This window comes from Bidens hawaiensis, unplaced genomic scaffold (genome assembly GCF_021521415.1).
Source record: "Bidens hawaiensis isolate Kalapana, Puna unplaced genomic scaffold, B.hawaiensis_p1.1 tig00028894_1, whole genome shotgun sequence".
Lineage (NCBI taxonomy): Eukaryota > Viridiplantae > Streptophyta > Magnoliopsida > Asterales > Asteraceae > Bidens > Bidens hawaiensis.
Window position 1 is genome coordinate 48,982 of NW_027494749.1, and position 19,038 is coordinate 68,019.

Sequence of the window (19,038 nt, forward strand, 5' to 3'; positions counted from 1 at the left end):
ATGTTTGACTCGTTTGAAAACAAGTTTATAAAAGTTTGGGGGCGTATTCACCTTATCGCTTTAGGATCTGCTTCACTCACCGTCCAAGGGTCTTTCCCTTCTTTATCTCGCACCTATAGTATGAGTATAAACATTTGTTAGTCGGTACACGATCCGGCTTAAGACCTTTAGTCTTATTGTATATCTCAACCTCGATGAACCTTTAGTTCATTTTCTTTTACTTGAAAACCTTTAGTTTAAAAGTAAATTATAAACCATTAGTTTATATAGAAACCCGACGTTTCTTCTTCTCTAAGAAACGTAATTTTTCTTTTATTATTTAAGAATACTCTTATTACTTAAATAATAATTTCATAATAAAGAATATATATATATATATATATACTTGCACACACATATATATTTTATCTATTACAACATTTTTTTATTCTTTTCTTTGTTATATTTGTATTTCTTTTATCTAGGTATCGAGTATAACTTCGACTTAGGGCTTAAGCCTTTAATATAATATTGAATTATATTGAATTCGTTATTACGCCTAACCTTAGTGGCGTATTGGAAACCCTACGAAATTGAGCAGCACTCCGACGCTGCTTTACTTCTTTGATCAACTTTGATATGCCAACTTCAACACTCGTCAACACGTCTATCGAGACTCCTTGCCATTACAATAACACCTTCTTGATCGTATGTGGGTGGAGTGTGGCACGAACTTCGAGGAAACGTTGGTACACAAATGAAGGTTCGGGACACGTTTTACGAGGAAATATGGCACGCTTATCGAGGTGGATCGAGTATACGATGTGGTATTGTAGAGAGATGTTAGAGAGAGGATTGAGAACTGATTTTGGTGTGCCAAGAATGAGATCCCGTACCTGCTATTTATAGACAACATTTTGGATCCCATCGCGGTACGCGATGGGTCCCTGGACAGACCTATTGCGTATCGCGATATAGGTCTGGTGACTCACTGCGTAGACCTGCCACATGTTGACACGTGGCAGGCGCCGCGCCACGTGACGACACGTGGCAGTAGTTTTTCCACGTGGTGACACGTGGCAGCAAGTGATGCCACTGTGTGCCACGTGGCACACGTGTCAAAACGTGTCAGAAGCCCAATCGCGTACCGCGATGGGTTTCTCTGATGATCCATCGTGTAGCGCGATGGGTCAGAAAATCAGAATTTTCAATTTAAACCCTGAGGTTTGGAATTTGGCATTTTCAGTCCCTTAACTTTTGGAAAATTTTCATTTTGAACTCGAAATTTTCACGATGTTACATTAGTCGCGACGGGTAGATTGTAGGGTTAAACTAGTCGTGGCGAGTTAACTACTAATAAACTACTCGTGTCGGGAATGTAAACCAGGTAAACTAGTCGTCGTGACTAAAGGACGTATGAATTACTCGTGGGCATTGATTACGAGACATGAAACTTATTTAATCGTGACAAGTAAATGATTAGTGAATCTGCTCGTTACAGTTAATTTAAGGGCACGTGGCAAGTTTTATCTGGTTTTACAAACTACTCGTGTGTAATTATAAACTACTCGTCACGAGTAGTTTAAAATACCTATTTTTGGAATTTCTTGCAAATGACACCTAAAACCTGAAAAACGTTTTCATAAACGCTTATTTTGAGAATTTTCCCCCTTATTTATGCCTTCAACCGACAAAGAATTTCCAGCAAATCTCTTCATCATACAAACAATCATAGATGAAGTAATTTAAATGTGTTCTTGGTATTCAAGCCACAAGAAGCTCAAGCAAGACCAAACCCACCATTACTCATCATCTTTCATTTCCATTTTCAAAGGTATAAATCCACCTATTTCTACTTTGACCTCTTATCATTTTATCGATTATTCAAGTTTTGTTCATTCTAAAACAATGGGTTTTCAAAAGAAGTAACTAAAATCAGACCCTAAACGTAAAAATGATTGATTTTGATACATGCATGTGCGTGATTTGATTCGTGTATGAATATATGTATGCATGTGTCCGACTAATCGTTTAAGACTCGTTTATAAATAGATTCTTTCATGCGTGAATAGATCTGAGATATTTGAAGTTATGAACATAAAAATATGTTATTATTACCGGATATATGCTAAAATATGTCTTGCATATTGATTTTCTATGACTATTAGCTATTGCATGCTTAGATTTCAGTAAAAACTCGCTTAAAAAGCTTAAATGGTACATGCATGTATAGATTTGAAAGTCTTGATGATTTGAACAATAAGTTCTGATAGTATTACTATAAAAATGATAAGATATTGATTTCATGACTATTTGTTGTGATTAGCTCGATTATACATGCTTAGATCTACTCAAAAGTGCGATTAGAGTTCATATTTGTAACATGCATGAACTTGTATGAAGCTATGATCTAACTTCTGGAAAAATATAATTATCTTACTATAAATATGTATCATATTTCGTGACTTGATGGTTTGATATCATACTATGTGTTATTTGTTAGTTAATAACGTTTAGAAGTTCGGTTTTTGACTCGTTAAAGCCATTTTAATAAATAATTAAAGGTATGGAAATTTTACAAAAATCTTACCGTATTTTAAGTGAAAAGTTTCTATTTTACATAAAAATAACTATTTTGGTGATTAAATGAACTTGCATGTACGTTTTACGGCTAAAAAGTTGGTTAAACGATGAGTTTCGACTTTAAAAATAAGGGATTACTCTATAGAATAATAACTAAGTTTTAAAATTGTTCCAATTAGCTCACTCATAAAGTATTTTGTTTCAATCATGTCACTAAAGTTTCATTTTTGTTCTAATCCTAAATGCTTCACCTAGATAACAGGTGAGTAGGTTTTTCTTTATTTTTAAATAGTTTGACGTTGCAAAATATTATTTTAAAAAATTCAAAAAATTAGTAAAAGTGTAGAAAAATAAATTTTAAATTGCGAAAAAAATTGCCAAAAAAAAGTCGTAATAAATCACCTTATTTTTTCGTTACGATTTTTTTTATAAGAAATCAACATTTTTTAGAAAAAAATCAAAAATATAGTTAAGTGGTATTAAAATATTTAATAGTAGACTTATTAATTGCTTAAAAAACATCAAACATGAAAATGACTCATTTAACACTTGACTTTGGTGATTTGAGTGTGAATGTGTCACAATTATATTAGAGATGGCCAAAAAAACCGGTTGGGGAACCGGTTTACCGGTTTAAACCGGAAACTGGTTTGTACGAAAACTGGTTTTTTAAAAACCGGTTTGACCGGTTTACAAACCGCCGGTTCGTCTTTCGGTAACAAGTTCTAGATCCAAAACCGGTTAATGGAAAAACCGGTTTTTTTATTAACCAGTTATGGAAAAACCGGTTAACCGGTTTATAAAAAAACCGGTTTTTGACCGTTGTGGAAAAACCGGTTAACCGGTTTCTCCATAACCGGTTAAAAACCGGTTTTTTTTATTAATGTTTGTATTTTTAATGTAAAAACTATAAATGAAAGTTATGTGTTTTTAATCTTTGGTTTGTTGAAAACACATTCACCAACACACACTCATACTCATCTTCCAAGCAAAGAACCCTAACAACGAAAGCAAAGAATGGCTTCGGTCAGTCCGTTTTGCCTTGTAGTTACCGGTTTGCCTTGTAGTTACCGGTTTGTTTATACTGTGGAAAAATAATGGTCTTCATTAAGTACAAAATATAAAAAACAAATATTCGTATTTGAAACCGCGAAATTTAAAAAAAAAAAAAAAAACCGGTTAACCTAAAAACCGGTTAATAAAAAAACCGGTTTCTAAACCGGTCCTAACCGGTTAGACCGGTTAGGGTTTTGACAGAAAAAAACCGGTTATTAACCGGTCCGGTTATTAACCGAACCGGTTTTTTTCCGGGCCAAAAAAAACCGGTCCGGTTAATAACCGAACCGGTTTTTTAAAAAAAACCGGTTTGTGCACCTCTAAATTATATGTTTTATGTATCAAGAAAGATAAACGATGTTCCAGTTACCCAATTTGTCTCCCCGTCTCTTGACGTTGATATAAGTAGATACATGATAATATTGATGTTGATATAAGAAGATACTATTGGTGAAATCGATCATGTGAACTCACTTTCATACCATCTATCCTCTATTAAAACTTTAAAACCAAAAGGGAAGTTTATTTTATATTTTCTTAATTAGCAACTTTTTGGTATAAGTTTATATAAAATATTAGAGTGATGATTTGTAATGTTGTTTTTGTTTTTGAATTGTATCAACGTAACCTTTTGAATGACACGTGTATATACTATCTACACAAATTTTGACTTCATATAATATATAACATATGAGCACATGATATTCTATTCGATGTCGCATAATCAATTTTTAAACGTGTATCCTATGGGGTTCATAAAATAAGAGGCAAAAGTACAAAACTACTTTTACACTTTTCTTTTAAAAATCTCACAAAGTTTCCCACGTATTTCTCGCTAAAAAAACCACGCACACACACCCACACACCCACACAATGTCGAGAAAAAAAAATACAAAATGACGAAAAAAACAAAAAAAAAAACAATGATAAATAAAAAAAAGAGAAAATTACTGTTTGCGTCTCTGTGGTTTCAGGGTGGAGACACAATGAGTCCCAAAAGAAAATTTGAATTGGTTGAGTCCATGTGGTTTTAAAAATAAACTTTTTGAGTCTCTGATGTTACTTAACTATGTTAGTTTCAAGGGTAGATTTGACATTTCACTTTTATATATATACATTGTCCATCTAAGTCCTTGAACTTTCATAATTGGTCACCTTGAGTCCCTTTCACATTTTAACAAAAAGAAATAAACTTGACCAATTTTTTAACAAAAACAAACAAATCGAACCACCTTCTCAAAAATTAATGAACCGAACTACTTTTTAATAAAAATAAACGAACCAACCTAATTTTTTAAGCAAACTTAACGAACCGAATCACTTTTTTTAACAAGTAGTTCATTTCGTTTAACAAACATAAACGAATCAAACTCCTTTTTTTAACAAAAATAAATGACCCGAACTTGTTTTTTAACAAAAATAAACGAATCAAACTTTCTAACATAAATAAACGAACCAAACTTGTTTTTTTAACAAAATATACAAACCAAACTCATCTTTTAACAAAAAAAACACATCGAACTACTTTTTTTCTACTAAACTAAATGAACCGAGCCACTTTTTTTAACAAACAATTTAGTTCATTTCATTTTTAAAAAATAAACGAATCCAACTACATTTGAACAAAACAAAAAAAAGCGAATCAAACTTATTTTTGAACAAAAATAAACTAACCGAACTACTTTTTTGACAAAAAAAACTAACCGAACTACTTTTTTGACAAAAATAAACTAACCGAACTACTTTTTTGACAAAAATAAACTAACCGAACTACTTTTTTAACAAAAATAGACGAACCGTACTTTTTTTTAACAAAAATACGAACCGAACTATTTTAAAAAAAAATAAACGAACCGAACTACTTTTTAATAAAAATAAACAAACCAGGCTACCTTTTTAACAAAAATAAACGATCGAACTACCTTTTTAGCTAAAATAAATGAACTGTTTTTTTACTAAATTAAATGAAAGTAACTACTTCTAAAGTAAGCAAAAAAAGTAGTTTGGTTCGTTTCGTATTTTTGGTTCGTTTCGTACTTTAGAAGTAGTTACTTTCATTTAGTTTAGTAAAAAAACAGTTCATTTATTTTCGTTAAAAAGGTAGTTCGATCGTTTATTTTTGTTAAAAAAGTAGTCTGGTTCGTTTATTTTTATTAAAAAGTAGTTCGATTCGTTTATTTTTTTTTAAAAAATAGTTCGGTTCGTATTTTTGTTAAAAAAAAAGTATGGTTCGTCTATTTTTGTTAAAAAAAATTAGTTCAGTTCGTTTATTTTTGTTAAAAAAAGTTTTGTTTTTTTATTTTTGTTAAAAAAAAGTTCGGCTCATTAATCTTGGTTGATTATGGTATGGTTAGTTGATTATGGCTTGATTGGTTATAGTTTTAAGGTTAATTATGTAATTTGGAGGTAATTTTTAAAGAGGGATTAAAACTGCGCAATCACTTAACCACAGGGACTCATATGGATCATAAAAAAGGGTAAACTAGTAATTTCACATGTGGCAGGGACTTTAATGATTCATTTTGAAACCATAGGGACCTAACCAGTTCAGATTTTCTTCTGGGGACTCATTGTGCCTTCCCCGTGAAACCACAGGGATACAAACAATAATTTTCTCTAAAAAAAGACACAATAGATCGCAAAATATAACACAATGCCGAACAAAATATAACACCCGTTTAAGTGAACTTAAAAAGTAAGAATACATATATATAATGAATATGCGTTTACGTTATAAAATACTACAATTTAGAACAACCTATCTCGACCCAAACACATTTTGATCATATTAGACCTTAACCAATATTACTTTTTTCACCATTCCAATAGTCGAGCCAAAATATTCTTCCCAGTGTTTAGTCAGATAATAAACATAACCATATATATAATTTAATTAAAATTCAAATGCATATTTTTATATCGTTAATTGTTTTGTATGAAAAATGTACAATTCACCAAAAACTATACAATGTAATTAGAATGTCTAATAAAAATAATACCCACGCCTATCTATACAAATATACAAACTCTGGGTTAACTTAAAAGCTCATGTGAAGCTCACACTTTCACAAGTGAATAATTTATGCAAACATACTTTTTTTTGTTCAGATCTGGTCCCTGTACTTGTAAAGTTTGTCAAACTTGGTGCAAAACTTTTTGGCGCATCAACGAGGATAAATTACGGAGCTACCCCCACTGTTGAAATCACTTCCCTGGACAATTGACGAGCTATTAAAAGCCGATGATGTTTCCACGAACGAGGTTGACTTGGACTCTGAAAAGTCAACGCCTGTTTCGGGCATCTTTTCCAGCATTTGCTCTAACTCATGAACCACATCTAACATGCTTGGCCTTTTTTCGGGCTTATCGTTGCAACACCGAAGAGCCAAAGATACAAAGTTTTCAACACACTGAGAAGGGTATGAACCCATTTTGTTATCTATGATTGAGAACATTATTCCTGTTTGATGAGCTGCATTGACCTGAAAAAAGTCAACACACGTTTGTTGTTTAAAGAAGTCTATGATCAAAAGACAATCCATGAAAGTTATTGGTCGATTATGGTTATGTTTTATATCTAAAGGGTCAAATACAAATATGAGTTAAAATAAAGGGACAATTCTCAAAATAGTCCTCTAGAAGAGAGAGAAATCCTAAATAGTCCAAAACTTTTTCCCTTCCAAAAATAGTCCTTGCAAATCTATCTCCCACATGAAATTGGTATTCGTGACGTGAGATTTGGTTGACCAGTCACAGAGTGACACGTGTAAAGTTAAAGATAAAGTTTCAGCGAAATCTGTCTTGGCCGATATTTTTGTAGTCAAAATAGTCTTCTGAAAAACCATTGTTTTGGAATGAAAGTTATCCGTCACATGAGGTTTCAAAAAAGATGATTTTCGCGTTTTTTTGAAATTCCTCCTCGGACGCATTTCAAATGATTTTCGTCAACTACGTGAAATTTCAAAAAAGTAGGAAAAAAAAACGATACTTTTTCAGTGAACATAGTCTTGTCCGATGATTTTCAATAAAGTAAAAAAAAAACAATTAATTTACAAAAAAGTTTAAAACAAACGATAATTTAGCTCTGAATTTTATCTCAGTTAGTTTAGCTTTGAAACCAAATCATCCAACAACCCATCAGACAACCGATCCCACAACTCATCCCACAACCCACCAGACAACCAATCACACCTCCAATTTGGATTCGTTGATAACCAAACAGTCCGTCAAGAAAATGTCAATTTGTGTTAAGTTAACCAAGCCGTTGGTCAACAAAATGTCAACTTTTGTCCACTTGACCAAACCCTCGGCCAACAAAAAGTTAATGACTCGGTTTATTCCGAACACCAAACCTTCATATTAAAACCATCGAAAAAGGATAACTTTCATATTAAAACCATCGAAAAAGATGAGTTTCATATCAAAACTCAACGGATCTGACAACTCTAATTTCAACGCAAAAAAACATGAGTTTCATATCAAAATTTATCTTTTTCTAACATCTATTCTTTTTAGGCAAAAACCGATTAATTTCATAAAAAAACTATCGAATATACATACTTTGTAACAAAATCTATCTTTTCTGACAACACGTCTTTTTATGCAAAAAAAGACGAAATTCAAATGAAATGCGTCGGACGCGACGAATTTCAATATACCGCGGAAACCGATGAGTTTAAAACCTCACGTGACGGACAACTTTCATTCCAAAACAATGGTTTTTCAGAAGACTATTTTGACTACAAAAATATCAGCCGAGACAGATTTCGCTAAAACTTTATCTTTAACTTTACACGTGTCACTCTGTGACTGGTCAACCAAATCTCACGTCACGAATACCAATTTCACGTGAGAGATAGATTTGCAAGGACTATTTTGAGAATGGAAAAAGTTTTGGATTATTTAGAATTTCTCTCTCTTTCTAGAAGACTATTTTGAGAATTGTCACTAAAATAAAATATAGCTGACAAGAAAACATGTCAAATGGGCTGAAAGTCCTGCAAAGTGTACTTTTAATTCTTAAAACAGTTTGGATCATTTATTTTATTTTAAATAGCTGGATTATTTTTAAGTAATATAACTTGTATGGTCAAAAATAAGGGTGGGAAATTATGACAGGAGATGAACCTAACAAAAAATTCACGGTTTGAATTAGGTATAAACAGTTTGGATCAACTCGATGGGTTTGTGGGTTCACCCTTAACCCATTTATTTTTATTATATATATTTCTTAAAAAGTGCTTTATGTGATAAATTAAATTGGTTGGGTATCTTAAACTAAAATTTAAAACTAAAAAGGAAATTCACTTTTATGATTAAAATGTAATTGTTTTATATAAATTAATGTAATTTTAAAGAATTAATATGTGAAAAAAATACAAAAATAAAAAACTTTCAGGTCACACAGGTCTTCTCGGGTTGGACACGCCAATCGGCAAACATGGCCCGTTTAGCATCCCTAGTAAAAAATAATACCCGTTCAACACCATTAAAAAATTAAAACACAGATTGATTTATAAAAATTTCTCTGATCAATCTGTGAAATTTAAAAGTGGAAAATTTGACAAGTTTACTTAGAGATGGTTTGATTCGAGTTATGTTTATCTCCTAACGGGGTTAACAGATAAAATTGAAAACAGCTAAAATAAAAAAGTTCCAAATGTGTCAAGCAGGTCCAAAGTCACCTAAAGACTATATATATATATATATATATACATATATATAAATTTAAATTATTACTGAAAGAATACTTTTTATGGTCCTTTTTGCAAAAACTGTTTCTTGTCAACCCGAACTTACCCAATTCGAGAATTACTAAAAAAATTATCCATTTTGACCTGTCACACAGCCCGACCTGCCAAATTTGCCACCTCTAGAGAAATTCAAGATACAAATGTAAATAAACCAAACCATACCTCGCGGACAATATTTTTGCCATGTGATATTGGTTTCATACTAGTCAAAATCTCCAAAAATACAACTCCAAGGCTATAAACATCACTTTTGGCTGACAACTTATGGGTTAATAAGTATTCGGGATCAAGATAACCCTGCAATATGATATCAAATTTGATAAAAGAATGGCGCGAAACAAATTAGAAAATAGGTCAAAATATTTTATGGAATAGTAGGAACATGATAAACACGTGGGAACACGTGCAAATTTCAACCCAGCCCATGTAGAATTTATTGGTTCTGACCCAAACCCGTTTGGTCCTTTAACGCAACTGAATACTTATAAGATGAACTCTGAGCCAGTAACTTATAAATGAGTCAACCCGGGTTATGTTTTTCTCCAACGGGTCAAACAGAACATGAAACAAATTTAAGTGTTACTAGCACATACAACCCCACAAATGGTTTTATTCAATATAGTAGATAATTTTTTTAACAATATAAGTTTTGTACTTTAGTTAAATATTTAAAATAAAAAAAATAGATTCTTTTGGACAAAACGTGTTTCATGTTACACCATACCAGAAGTTATCCTTTTTGACCTGTAATAAGATGGATTTTGAAAATTTATTTAAAACACACTTAACTATTTACAAAAAAAAAAACACCTAACTTTCTTGGACAAAAAGTTATTAAGATCAACTTAACCCGTACCAGAACTTACACATTCGACATGCGCCCGTTTGATTAGTCATTTCACACGCTAATTATTGATAAAAAAAATTAAAACTTTCTAGGCAAAAAGCATTCCAGGTCAACCCAACCCATACAAAATTTAACAGTTTTGACCCAAACCCATAACAAATTTCATGTTTTGGCCAGAACCCATTTACCAGATAATTTTTTTTAACAAACTCTGTTTCCGGTCAACCCAACCCGTACCAGATGTTATGTTGACCAGAACCCGTTTGACCCGTCACACAACCTGCCCAGCTGAAACAAGACTTACAGGTGTTCCTCTAACAACTGTAGATACATAATTAGGCCCGGTTCCATTATCATCCAAGTTTGGTGCCAGCCTGGACAGTCCAAAATCAGCAACTTTAGCGACGAAATTGGAATCAAGAAGAATGTTGCTCGATTTAATATCGCGGTGAAATATTGGCGGGTTGGCTTCTGTGTGTAGATAAAGGATTCCTTTTGCTGAATCTAGTGCCACCTGTAACCTCGTTCGGAAGCCCAATGTTTCACCAGATTTGGCTGTCACCGAATACAAGAAAAGTAAAAATTGTAGCATTCGTCAATGAGCCAAGCCGCTCGTAAGCTACTCGAGATTGGCTTCTAAAAGCTCAAATCGCCGAGCTTAAATGGTGTCCAGCCCGAGCTCGCTAGCCTAAACAAGGCTATTATTTATATATTTATTATTTAATATATTACATATGATGGTAATTATTATTATATATAAAATTATGATAAAAATAACCAAAGAATATATATTATGTATATATAAAAGTTATAAATATAAATATGCATAAAAAATAATTATAAATGTATATAACATAACTAATAAATAATAAACGAGACGAACTCAAGCCTAAATCACTTGGCCCCGGCTCATTTACACCCCTACCTATAAAATTAACTAAAGATATATATATTATGTAGATATAAAAGTTATAAATATAAAAAAGATAATTACAGAATGTATATAAACTACTTAATAAATATAAAACGGCCCGAACCAAGCTCAAGCTTGAAAACTATTCGCAAGCCAAGCTCGAGATTGAAAAACTGTTCATAAGCGAAGCTTGAGCTTTAAAAATAGAGCTTGAAACAAGCTGAGGCTCGGCTCGGCTTGTTTATACCCCTACCTAGAACACAAACATTAAATCCCAAAAGTTTTAAACCTTTTAGCCAATCACTCAATGTTCCGCGGGGCATGAACTCATAAACCAGCATCTACCCTAAATCCAAGAACACTAGCATTAGTTTCACTTCATCTCCAAGCTATAAATAAATTACAAAATAAAAATAACAAGAAATACAAAAAAATAAAATATACCTGCTCTTGTTCTTCATCACAGTATCCAACAAGAGAGACAAGATTTCGATGATGCAATCTTGATAAAATTTCTATCTCTGTTAAAAATTCCTTTTCTCCTTGCAACGACCCTTCTTCTGCGCGTTTTATAGCTACGATTTTTTTATTCCATAATATTCCTTTATAAACTTTCCCATAACCACCTCGGCCAACAACACTTGAATCGCTAAAATTCGCAGTTGCAGATGCCATTTCTTGAAAAGTGAAGCTTTTAACATGATCAATATTTATGGAAAGTTTTGAGACTGCAAAGTGTAAATAAATAACATCAAATGAAGTTGTTCATAATAAGATCAAAGATTTTGGGTACATTTTGTTTTGTTTGTTTTGATCTAAATTTTTATATCTATTAATTTTTATAAATAATTGAAATTTACGAAACACTATCCTCTAGAACTGAATATATTATTCTAACTATTTAATATCAAATAATCACTTCTGAAACACATCCAAATTGAAAACTTACGTAAATTTTTTCGTGATAATCTGTACTTGTATCTCTCACGCCCTTTCTTGATCAAAACGGTCAATATTGAAGAAATTAATACAGCACAAACAACCGCTACAACTACAATGGTTATTAACACGCCTCTTCGTATGCCTTTTCTAGGTGTTTCAACGTTCACTAAATTAGCAAGAAAGTTTTTTTTTTGCATAAAATGTCAAAATACTTTCAGTCTTGACATGTTTTAGTCATTATACTTTTTCTTGTACATTTAAGTCATTAAAAGTGGCTTTTTGTCCCGTTTAGGTCATGATGACATAACCGGGACAAAAAGCCATCTTTTAGTGACTAAAATACAAAAAAAGCACAATGATTAAAACACTACAAAAGTGAAAGTACGTTGTTTTTTATGCAAAAAAGAAAAGAAAAGAAAAAAACACGAACGTTAGCCTTAACAAAAACAGCAAGAAACTAGAGTTGACAACTTGGACTTGTTTAACAGGAAAATTAGTTGGTCAAACGAGTTGAAAGTCACTCAAAGCATATATTAATAAGAACAAATATAAAATCCCTTAAACCATTTTAATAGAAAAAATAGACTATTACCAGGCAACTAAATATTATAGTCATCTTTCAAACATTGATTGTTTATGAAAAAAAAATACTATTAACTTTTTGTACAAAATATGTATCAAATCAACCCAATCTTATAACCCATTTCATCCCCTACAAAAAAGTACCCAGTTTGACCCGTTACCCGACCTGCATAACCGTCCAATTTGCAACCTCTACAAGAAACTAATCACACATACAAAAACAGTTTCTTACAATGCGAGTACGGTCCAACAAGAGTGAAATCTAGAAGCTCATACGGTCCAAACAAATGACTCCCTGGAAATACCCATGTAGTAAACATCCCTCTAATCCGTAAAACATCACTCGTAGAAAAAACACCCGAACGCTCGGTACCAACTTTCGGGAAAAGTTTTAAAGACATTCTTAAACGAGGTCCTCTTTCCCTTATAACCGACTCAATCTTTAACTGATAGAAGTCTAGACCAAGAGAGTCTGTTACATAAGCTTCAAATTGGTCTTGATAAGGTGGAAAATAAGAAAAACTTGGACTTTTAAGGCGGTAATCGATTTTAAGAGGTGAAGCACAAAAGCAAGGGGTTGGGGCATTTAGAACAAATTCAAAGTAATTGTTTATGGGACATGATTGAACTGGACATTCGGTTGAGTTGGTGGAAACTGAATGTAAAAAAGCTTCATATTCGGCAGGTTCACAAAATTGATCTTTGTTGTGTATGCTTGAATTTCGACAAATGGGATTTCCTTGTAACCTGATAAAAATAATGAATTGATTAGAATAGAGCTAAGAGAGCGAGTCAAATGAGTCAAACGGGTCAGATGGATCAAACGGGTTGAAAATCTCCAAAAGTGTATTTTGTTCCAAGATTTAAACTTTGATTGTAAAGTATTGTTTTATAATTGTATTTAATGCATTAATTATTTGTTTAAAATCTAAAAGATGAGGGAAAAGTGTTTCCGGGTCGAGTTTGACCCGCACACATTTTGACTTATTACCCAACCAGCCCTCCCGCGCATATTGCTACCTATACTAAAAGAAAAAATAAATAAAGCATAGGAAGAAGATGACATACCTTAGGCTAGCATTTACAGGTGGATTTAAATCTCCTCTAACATTTGAAAGATTATTATTTCGAAAATCACTGCAGCAAATGTCGATATATTTTAAAAGTAGTCAAGATATGAGTAACAAAGTTCATATTCGAAGTATAGATAATGAAATTAGAGTTTGACTTTCACTTTCAAGAGTCAAATTTTAGATATTAACTTTAATAATAAAGAAAAATGGACTTTTGATATGCAATATTTCTTACAGTAGAAGTCTCGAGGTTGCATTAAACGACTTGTTCTGCCATACATTAGCTGAGATGGAACCACTAAGAAAATTGTTCTCCAGGGACCTGCAATATTTAAAATATGCAAATAGATTAACTTCCTATAAACTATTTTATAAATAATGAAAAGTAAAAAAGATTCTCACAGTTTTTGAAGATGAGGAAGATTTGAAAAACTTTCAGGAATCGATCCGTTCAACAAGTTATCTGATAAATCACTGCACAAGGTAATAACATATATTCAATAAATAAGTATTAAACTATGATAAATAATAAGAAAAACATATAATGATGTAAGGAAAGTATCATTAAACTTACATAGTTGTCATACTATTTGAGAGCTTATTTGATGGTATTGATCCGGTAAGCCTATTTCTGCTAAGATCTCTGTCAAATTAAGCAGCCAAAATCAGCCAAACAACACACAAACGCACGCACGCGCACGTCTCATGCAATGGGCTGGTCAAAAATCTCGCGGCTTGCACAAAATGGGCTTGTTTAGGCTCATTTGTAAGCGAGCCGAGCCGGTTTGGGAGCCAAGGTCGGCTCTTGGCTCGCATGTTGACTCGTTTATATTAAACCCCATATTCATATATTTGTGAGTGTGTGTAAAAATATAGAAAGTTTAAAACTTAAATATGAGCATACATGTAACTGAGATTTGGTATTCTGCTAAGATCGGGAAGAACCCCTTGCAAACTACAGTTTCTAAGGCTTCTGCATTAAATTAAAAACACTAGCTATAAAATTATTCTTCATGGAAAAAATGATAATAGGGTTCACCAAAAGGGCAATTATATTTATTAAAAATTAAATCATTAGTACTTACAATTTCATTAATGCTGATAGATTTCCATATGAAGAAGGAATTTCACCATAAAAGTGATTGTTATCAAGTTGACTGTAATGTAAGATTAGCAAGCAAATGAGTAATTACTATTTATTTATTTAATTATTTCATTATGGTATAAAAACTGGTATAAGTAAGAAAAGAAGCTTACAGTATGTGCAGTTCGGGAAAATTCCCAAATTCAGATGGAAGATAACCAGTTAAGTTATTATTATCCAAAAGCCTACAAAGATGACATTAAAAAGTTAATGCTATAATAATTTAAATCATTGAATGATAACAATATTTTGGTCTACAACTATTTTTTGCTAAATAACTAATGCTTTAATAATCTAAATCTTCAATTAAAAAACGAGTCACGAGTCCGTAAATGCGTTAAGAACTAAAAATAGCTTTTGACAATTTTCAACATGTTCTGACTTATTTTGACGAATTACTTATTCATGTAAACCACAGGGACCATTCGTTCAATTCGTCTTATAATAACAAAATCTATTTGACCCGTTTGAGCGGGGCCCATTTTGGCTAAAAGTTTTATTTTACCCATATGATCTGTTTAAAATGAATAAAAGAAAAAAACAAATAACAACCCGGGTCGATCTATTTATAAATTAGTAAAACAAAAATCTCCAATAAAATATAAAACAGTTAAATAAGTCACTAAAAGAACTCACAAATGCATCAGAGCAGATAAATTGGACAGTTCAGCAGGAATTTGACCAGTCAATGAGTTATTGTTGAAATGGCTGCAAAAATGAAAAAAAGAATGTAATGTAATCACATTATTATACAAATAAAAAAAAGAATGTAATGTAATCACATTATTATACAAATAAACAACTCAACTAAAATCTGATTTTATAATTCACTCACATATGTTTAATATTGCTCATATTTGAAAATGATTTGGGAATTGGTCCTGAAATCTGGTTCTCATCTATTTGGAATCTATCTAAGTTTGTAAGATATCCAAGTTCAACGGGTAAACTTCCGGTCAATTGGTTTCCGTTTAAAAGCCTGCAGAGATTGTAGTTAAATGATAACTATGCCATAAAATATATAAAAGCATATATAAGTTAATTAAATGTTATAACTTTACTTACAAGAGTACCAATGATGAAAGATTTCCAATTTCTTTGGGTATACTGCCAGTTATGTTATTCCACATGAAATCTCTTCAAATAATAAAACACAAACCGGAGTTAATGATCATATAAATAAACTTATATGTTCTACACATTTCAATTTTTGGGCTTAAAATTTTCTTCCAAACGAGCTGAGTCATAGCTCGACTAAGCTCGAGTTGCTCTCATGATCGGCTCATTTATTATTTATTATTTAATTTATCTACATATTTAACTATTTTTCATGAATTTATAACTAAAATCTGTATATATAACATAATATATATTATTTTAATTCTTTTTATCCTAAATTTAGAAATAATAATAATTATTATTATATAAACATATTTAAAAAAACATTATATAATATAATATAATATTTCAAAATTTAGTAACTGGTTTGTTTAGGCACGCGACCTAGCTTGGGCTTGATAAGTGAGGCCCGGGCTTGGGTTTGCTAAGAGCTCGATCAAGCCCGATAGATTCAAGCTTCTAGCAAGCTGATCTTGAGTAGCCCACCACCAGCTTGGCTCATTTACACCCTGCTAAATTTCATAATATAATATAATATTTTAAACACTAACAAATGTCTTTTTTACCAATTTCATAGTAAATAAAATAAAACCAGTTACTTTTAACAGTTTGTTTCACTTAATAAATAAACAGAACAATGACATTTTTAGTGTTTTGATAGAATTAATTTGATATTATGAAACTTTGAGCTCTTAGAAGAATATGTACAAAATTGCCCCTAAATTCGAATACTGGACTTACAAAATTCTGAGGTGAGAAAATTGACCAAGTTCGGGAGCTAAAGTTCCCGAAAGATTCAAGTTTAGTAGTTGTCTGTAAACAAAATGTAATAAAAGTAAGCTTATTTACAAAACATAAAAAAAAGAACATTAAAGTGAGATGACAAAAGGTGAAGAAAACACACATTTCCTGAACATGCAAGAATTTATCAACATTGGTTTTATGAACACATATAACACCAGTCCAATTTGATGTACATGGATCGCCTTTATTCCAGTTATTAAGACGATTCATTGGATCAACTAGATTACCTCTTACCGCCAACAATGCAGATACTGCATATAAAAATGGAAGAGAAAAAAACATTAGTCAGTTTAGATACAAAAAAAATGTGATTTTTGTGTGCAGGAGATGGTGCTTGAAATTGAACATGATTATGCTGTTCAAAGTTGTAATAACATAATGTATTTAGAAAAATTAATGATATATTAGGGGTGGCAAATTATGACATAACCCGAGCATATGAAAGTAATCAGGTTTTTGGTTGGAGTATCTAACCTGTATAATAAACAGGTCGTGTTTGGACTGACCTGTTATAAAACGGGTTGTGTTCGGGTTGGCCTGTTTAATCAAACGGGTCGTGTTTCGGCTAACCTTTTTGATTAAACGTGTTGTGTTTGGGTTGACCTGTTTAATTAAACGGGTTGTGTTCGTCTTGACCTGTTTAATTAAAACGAACCGTGATCGTGTTGACCTTTTAATTAGACAAATCCTGTTCGGGTTCAATAATTCAACCCTACCCCAGACTCGCTTAATATCTTGTAACCCGAACTCAACCCGTTTAACCATTTATCTAAACAAGTCAAACGGGTTGTAACAGGGGTATTTACAGTTTTAATTTCTACATATATTTAATAATTTCAAAATTTTAGCAAACCCCCTATAATATTTAAAGCATTCAGAAATTTATCAAATTATTCACTATGCTTTATTGCTTCCGCTCCTCGTCACTAGTTTAACTAAACGGGCTAAACACGACAACCCAAAACCCGATTATATACAAAAGAAACATTTAAACAAATAGTTTACCTTCAGAAGGATCAGTAACTTTAGCAACTGCAAGCATCAGCAAACAATGAACAGTAAAAGCAAAAACACAACCACATGATTTGTACTTAAATCCCATCATCCTGAAATTAAATTCAAACCAAATTTAAAAAAAAAAATCACTAATATACTGTAGTTGAATATTATATTCCAGCACATGATTGGAAGTACCTGAATCCCATCATATTGAAATGATATCGGAATCAATGGTTTGCTGTGTTGTTGAATTTTTCAAGATCGTAGCACGGAGATGAAAGTCAAAAGACAAAATCTTACAGCAGGTTTGCCACTCTAAACATAATAATAATAATAATAATAATAATAATAATAATAATAATAATAATAATAATAATAATAATAATTAAAAGTGAATAATAATTTTAATAATAATTTGTATATGATAACTTAAAGTTAAGTTGAACAACCTCAAATAGTATAGTCAAAGGCTGCGGCCAATCACACGTCTACACCGGCCGTACCATTCATACTCGATCCGTAACTACCGAGACCATGATTGAGCTCGTCTCATTTCGAGCTTTTCCTTTAAGCTTTAACTCGACTTTTTTAAAATGAGGTTTGATTTATTTAACTTTATTAATTAGTTCAAATGTTTTTTCAATTACAATTTTATATGTAAAAGAAGGAGTATATATTACGAGGAAGGTTAACGTACAAATGAAATTAACGTGCTAAACGTGAGAATCAAGTAGAGTAATTATATATACAAGTAAAGTAATTATGTAAGTAATTACATAATTACTTTACTTGTATATATAATTACTCTACTTGATTCTCACGTTTAGCACGTTAAATTCATTTGTATTTGATCTAAACCCTATATATTTAGTTATTTTTATTGTAAGTTAATATATAATAAATATTATTACAAGTATATATATTTAGTACATTAAATTAATTAATATAAATAATGAGCTCGATAAGTGAAGGCTTTAGCTCGAGCTCACTTATTAAACAAACTTAATTTATAGAGCTCGTTTAGGCCCGGGTCAATTTAAGTTTTTTGACGAACCGATCTCAAGTAGTTCACGACAAGGGGCAGACCTAGGGAGGTTGAGGGGGGTGCTAGGAATACCCTTAACTTTCACGGTGAAATACAAAATTAGTGCAACTTTTTTCTTTCCTGTTTTATATATTCAGATACTCGTTAGAGTAAATATTACGATATCCTTAGGTCAAAAAAGTTTTTTTATTACTCATGA

General features: G+C 31.7%; 1 protein-coding gene across 1 annotated transcript; it reads right to left on the reverse strand.

Moving 5' to 3' along the window:
* Positions 1-6,485: 6,485 nt before the first annotated feature.
* LOC143577893 (putative LRR receptor-like serine/threonine-protein kinase At1g06840) lies at positions 6,486-18,119 on the reverse strand. Its single transcript, XM_077061616.1, has 21 exons — positions 17,990-18,119; positions 17,801-17,901; positions 16,896-17,046; positions 16,733-16,804; positions 15,938-16,009; positions 15,708-15,851; positions 15,509-15,580; positions 14,986-15,057; positions 14,814-14,885; positions 14,633-14,701; positions 14,303-14,371; positions 14,131-14,202; positions 13,964-14,050; positions 13,724-13,792; positions 12,888-13,402; positions 12,081-12,239; positions 11,576-11,859; positions 11,421-11,472; positions 10,523-10,773; positions 9,534-9,668; positions 6,486-7,100 (listed from the first exon to the last, which is right to left on the reverse strand). Exons 1-21 carry the CDS (start codon positions 18,001-18,003, stop codon positions 6,783-6,785), a joined length of 2,850 nt encoding a protein of 949 aa, XP_076917731.1. The 5' UTR covers positions 18,004-18,119; the 3' UTR covers positions 6,486-6,782.
* Positions 18,120-19,038: the final 919 nt, after the last annotated feature.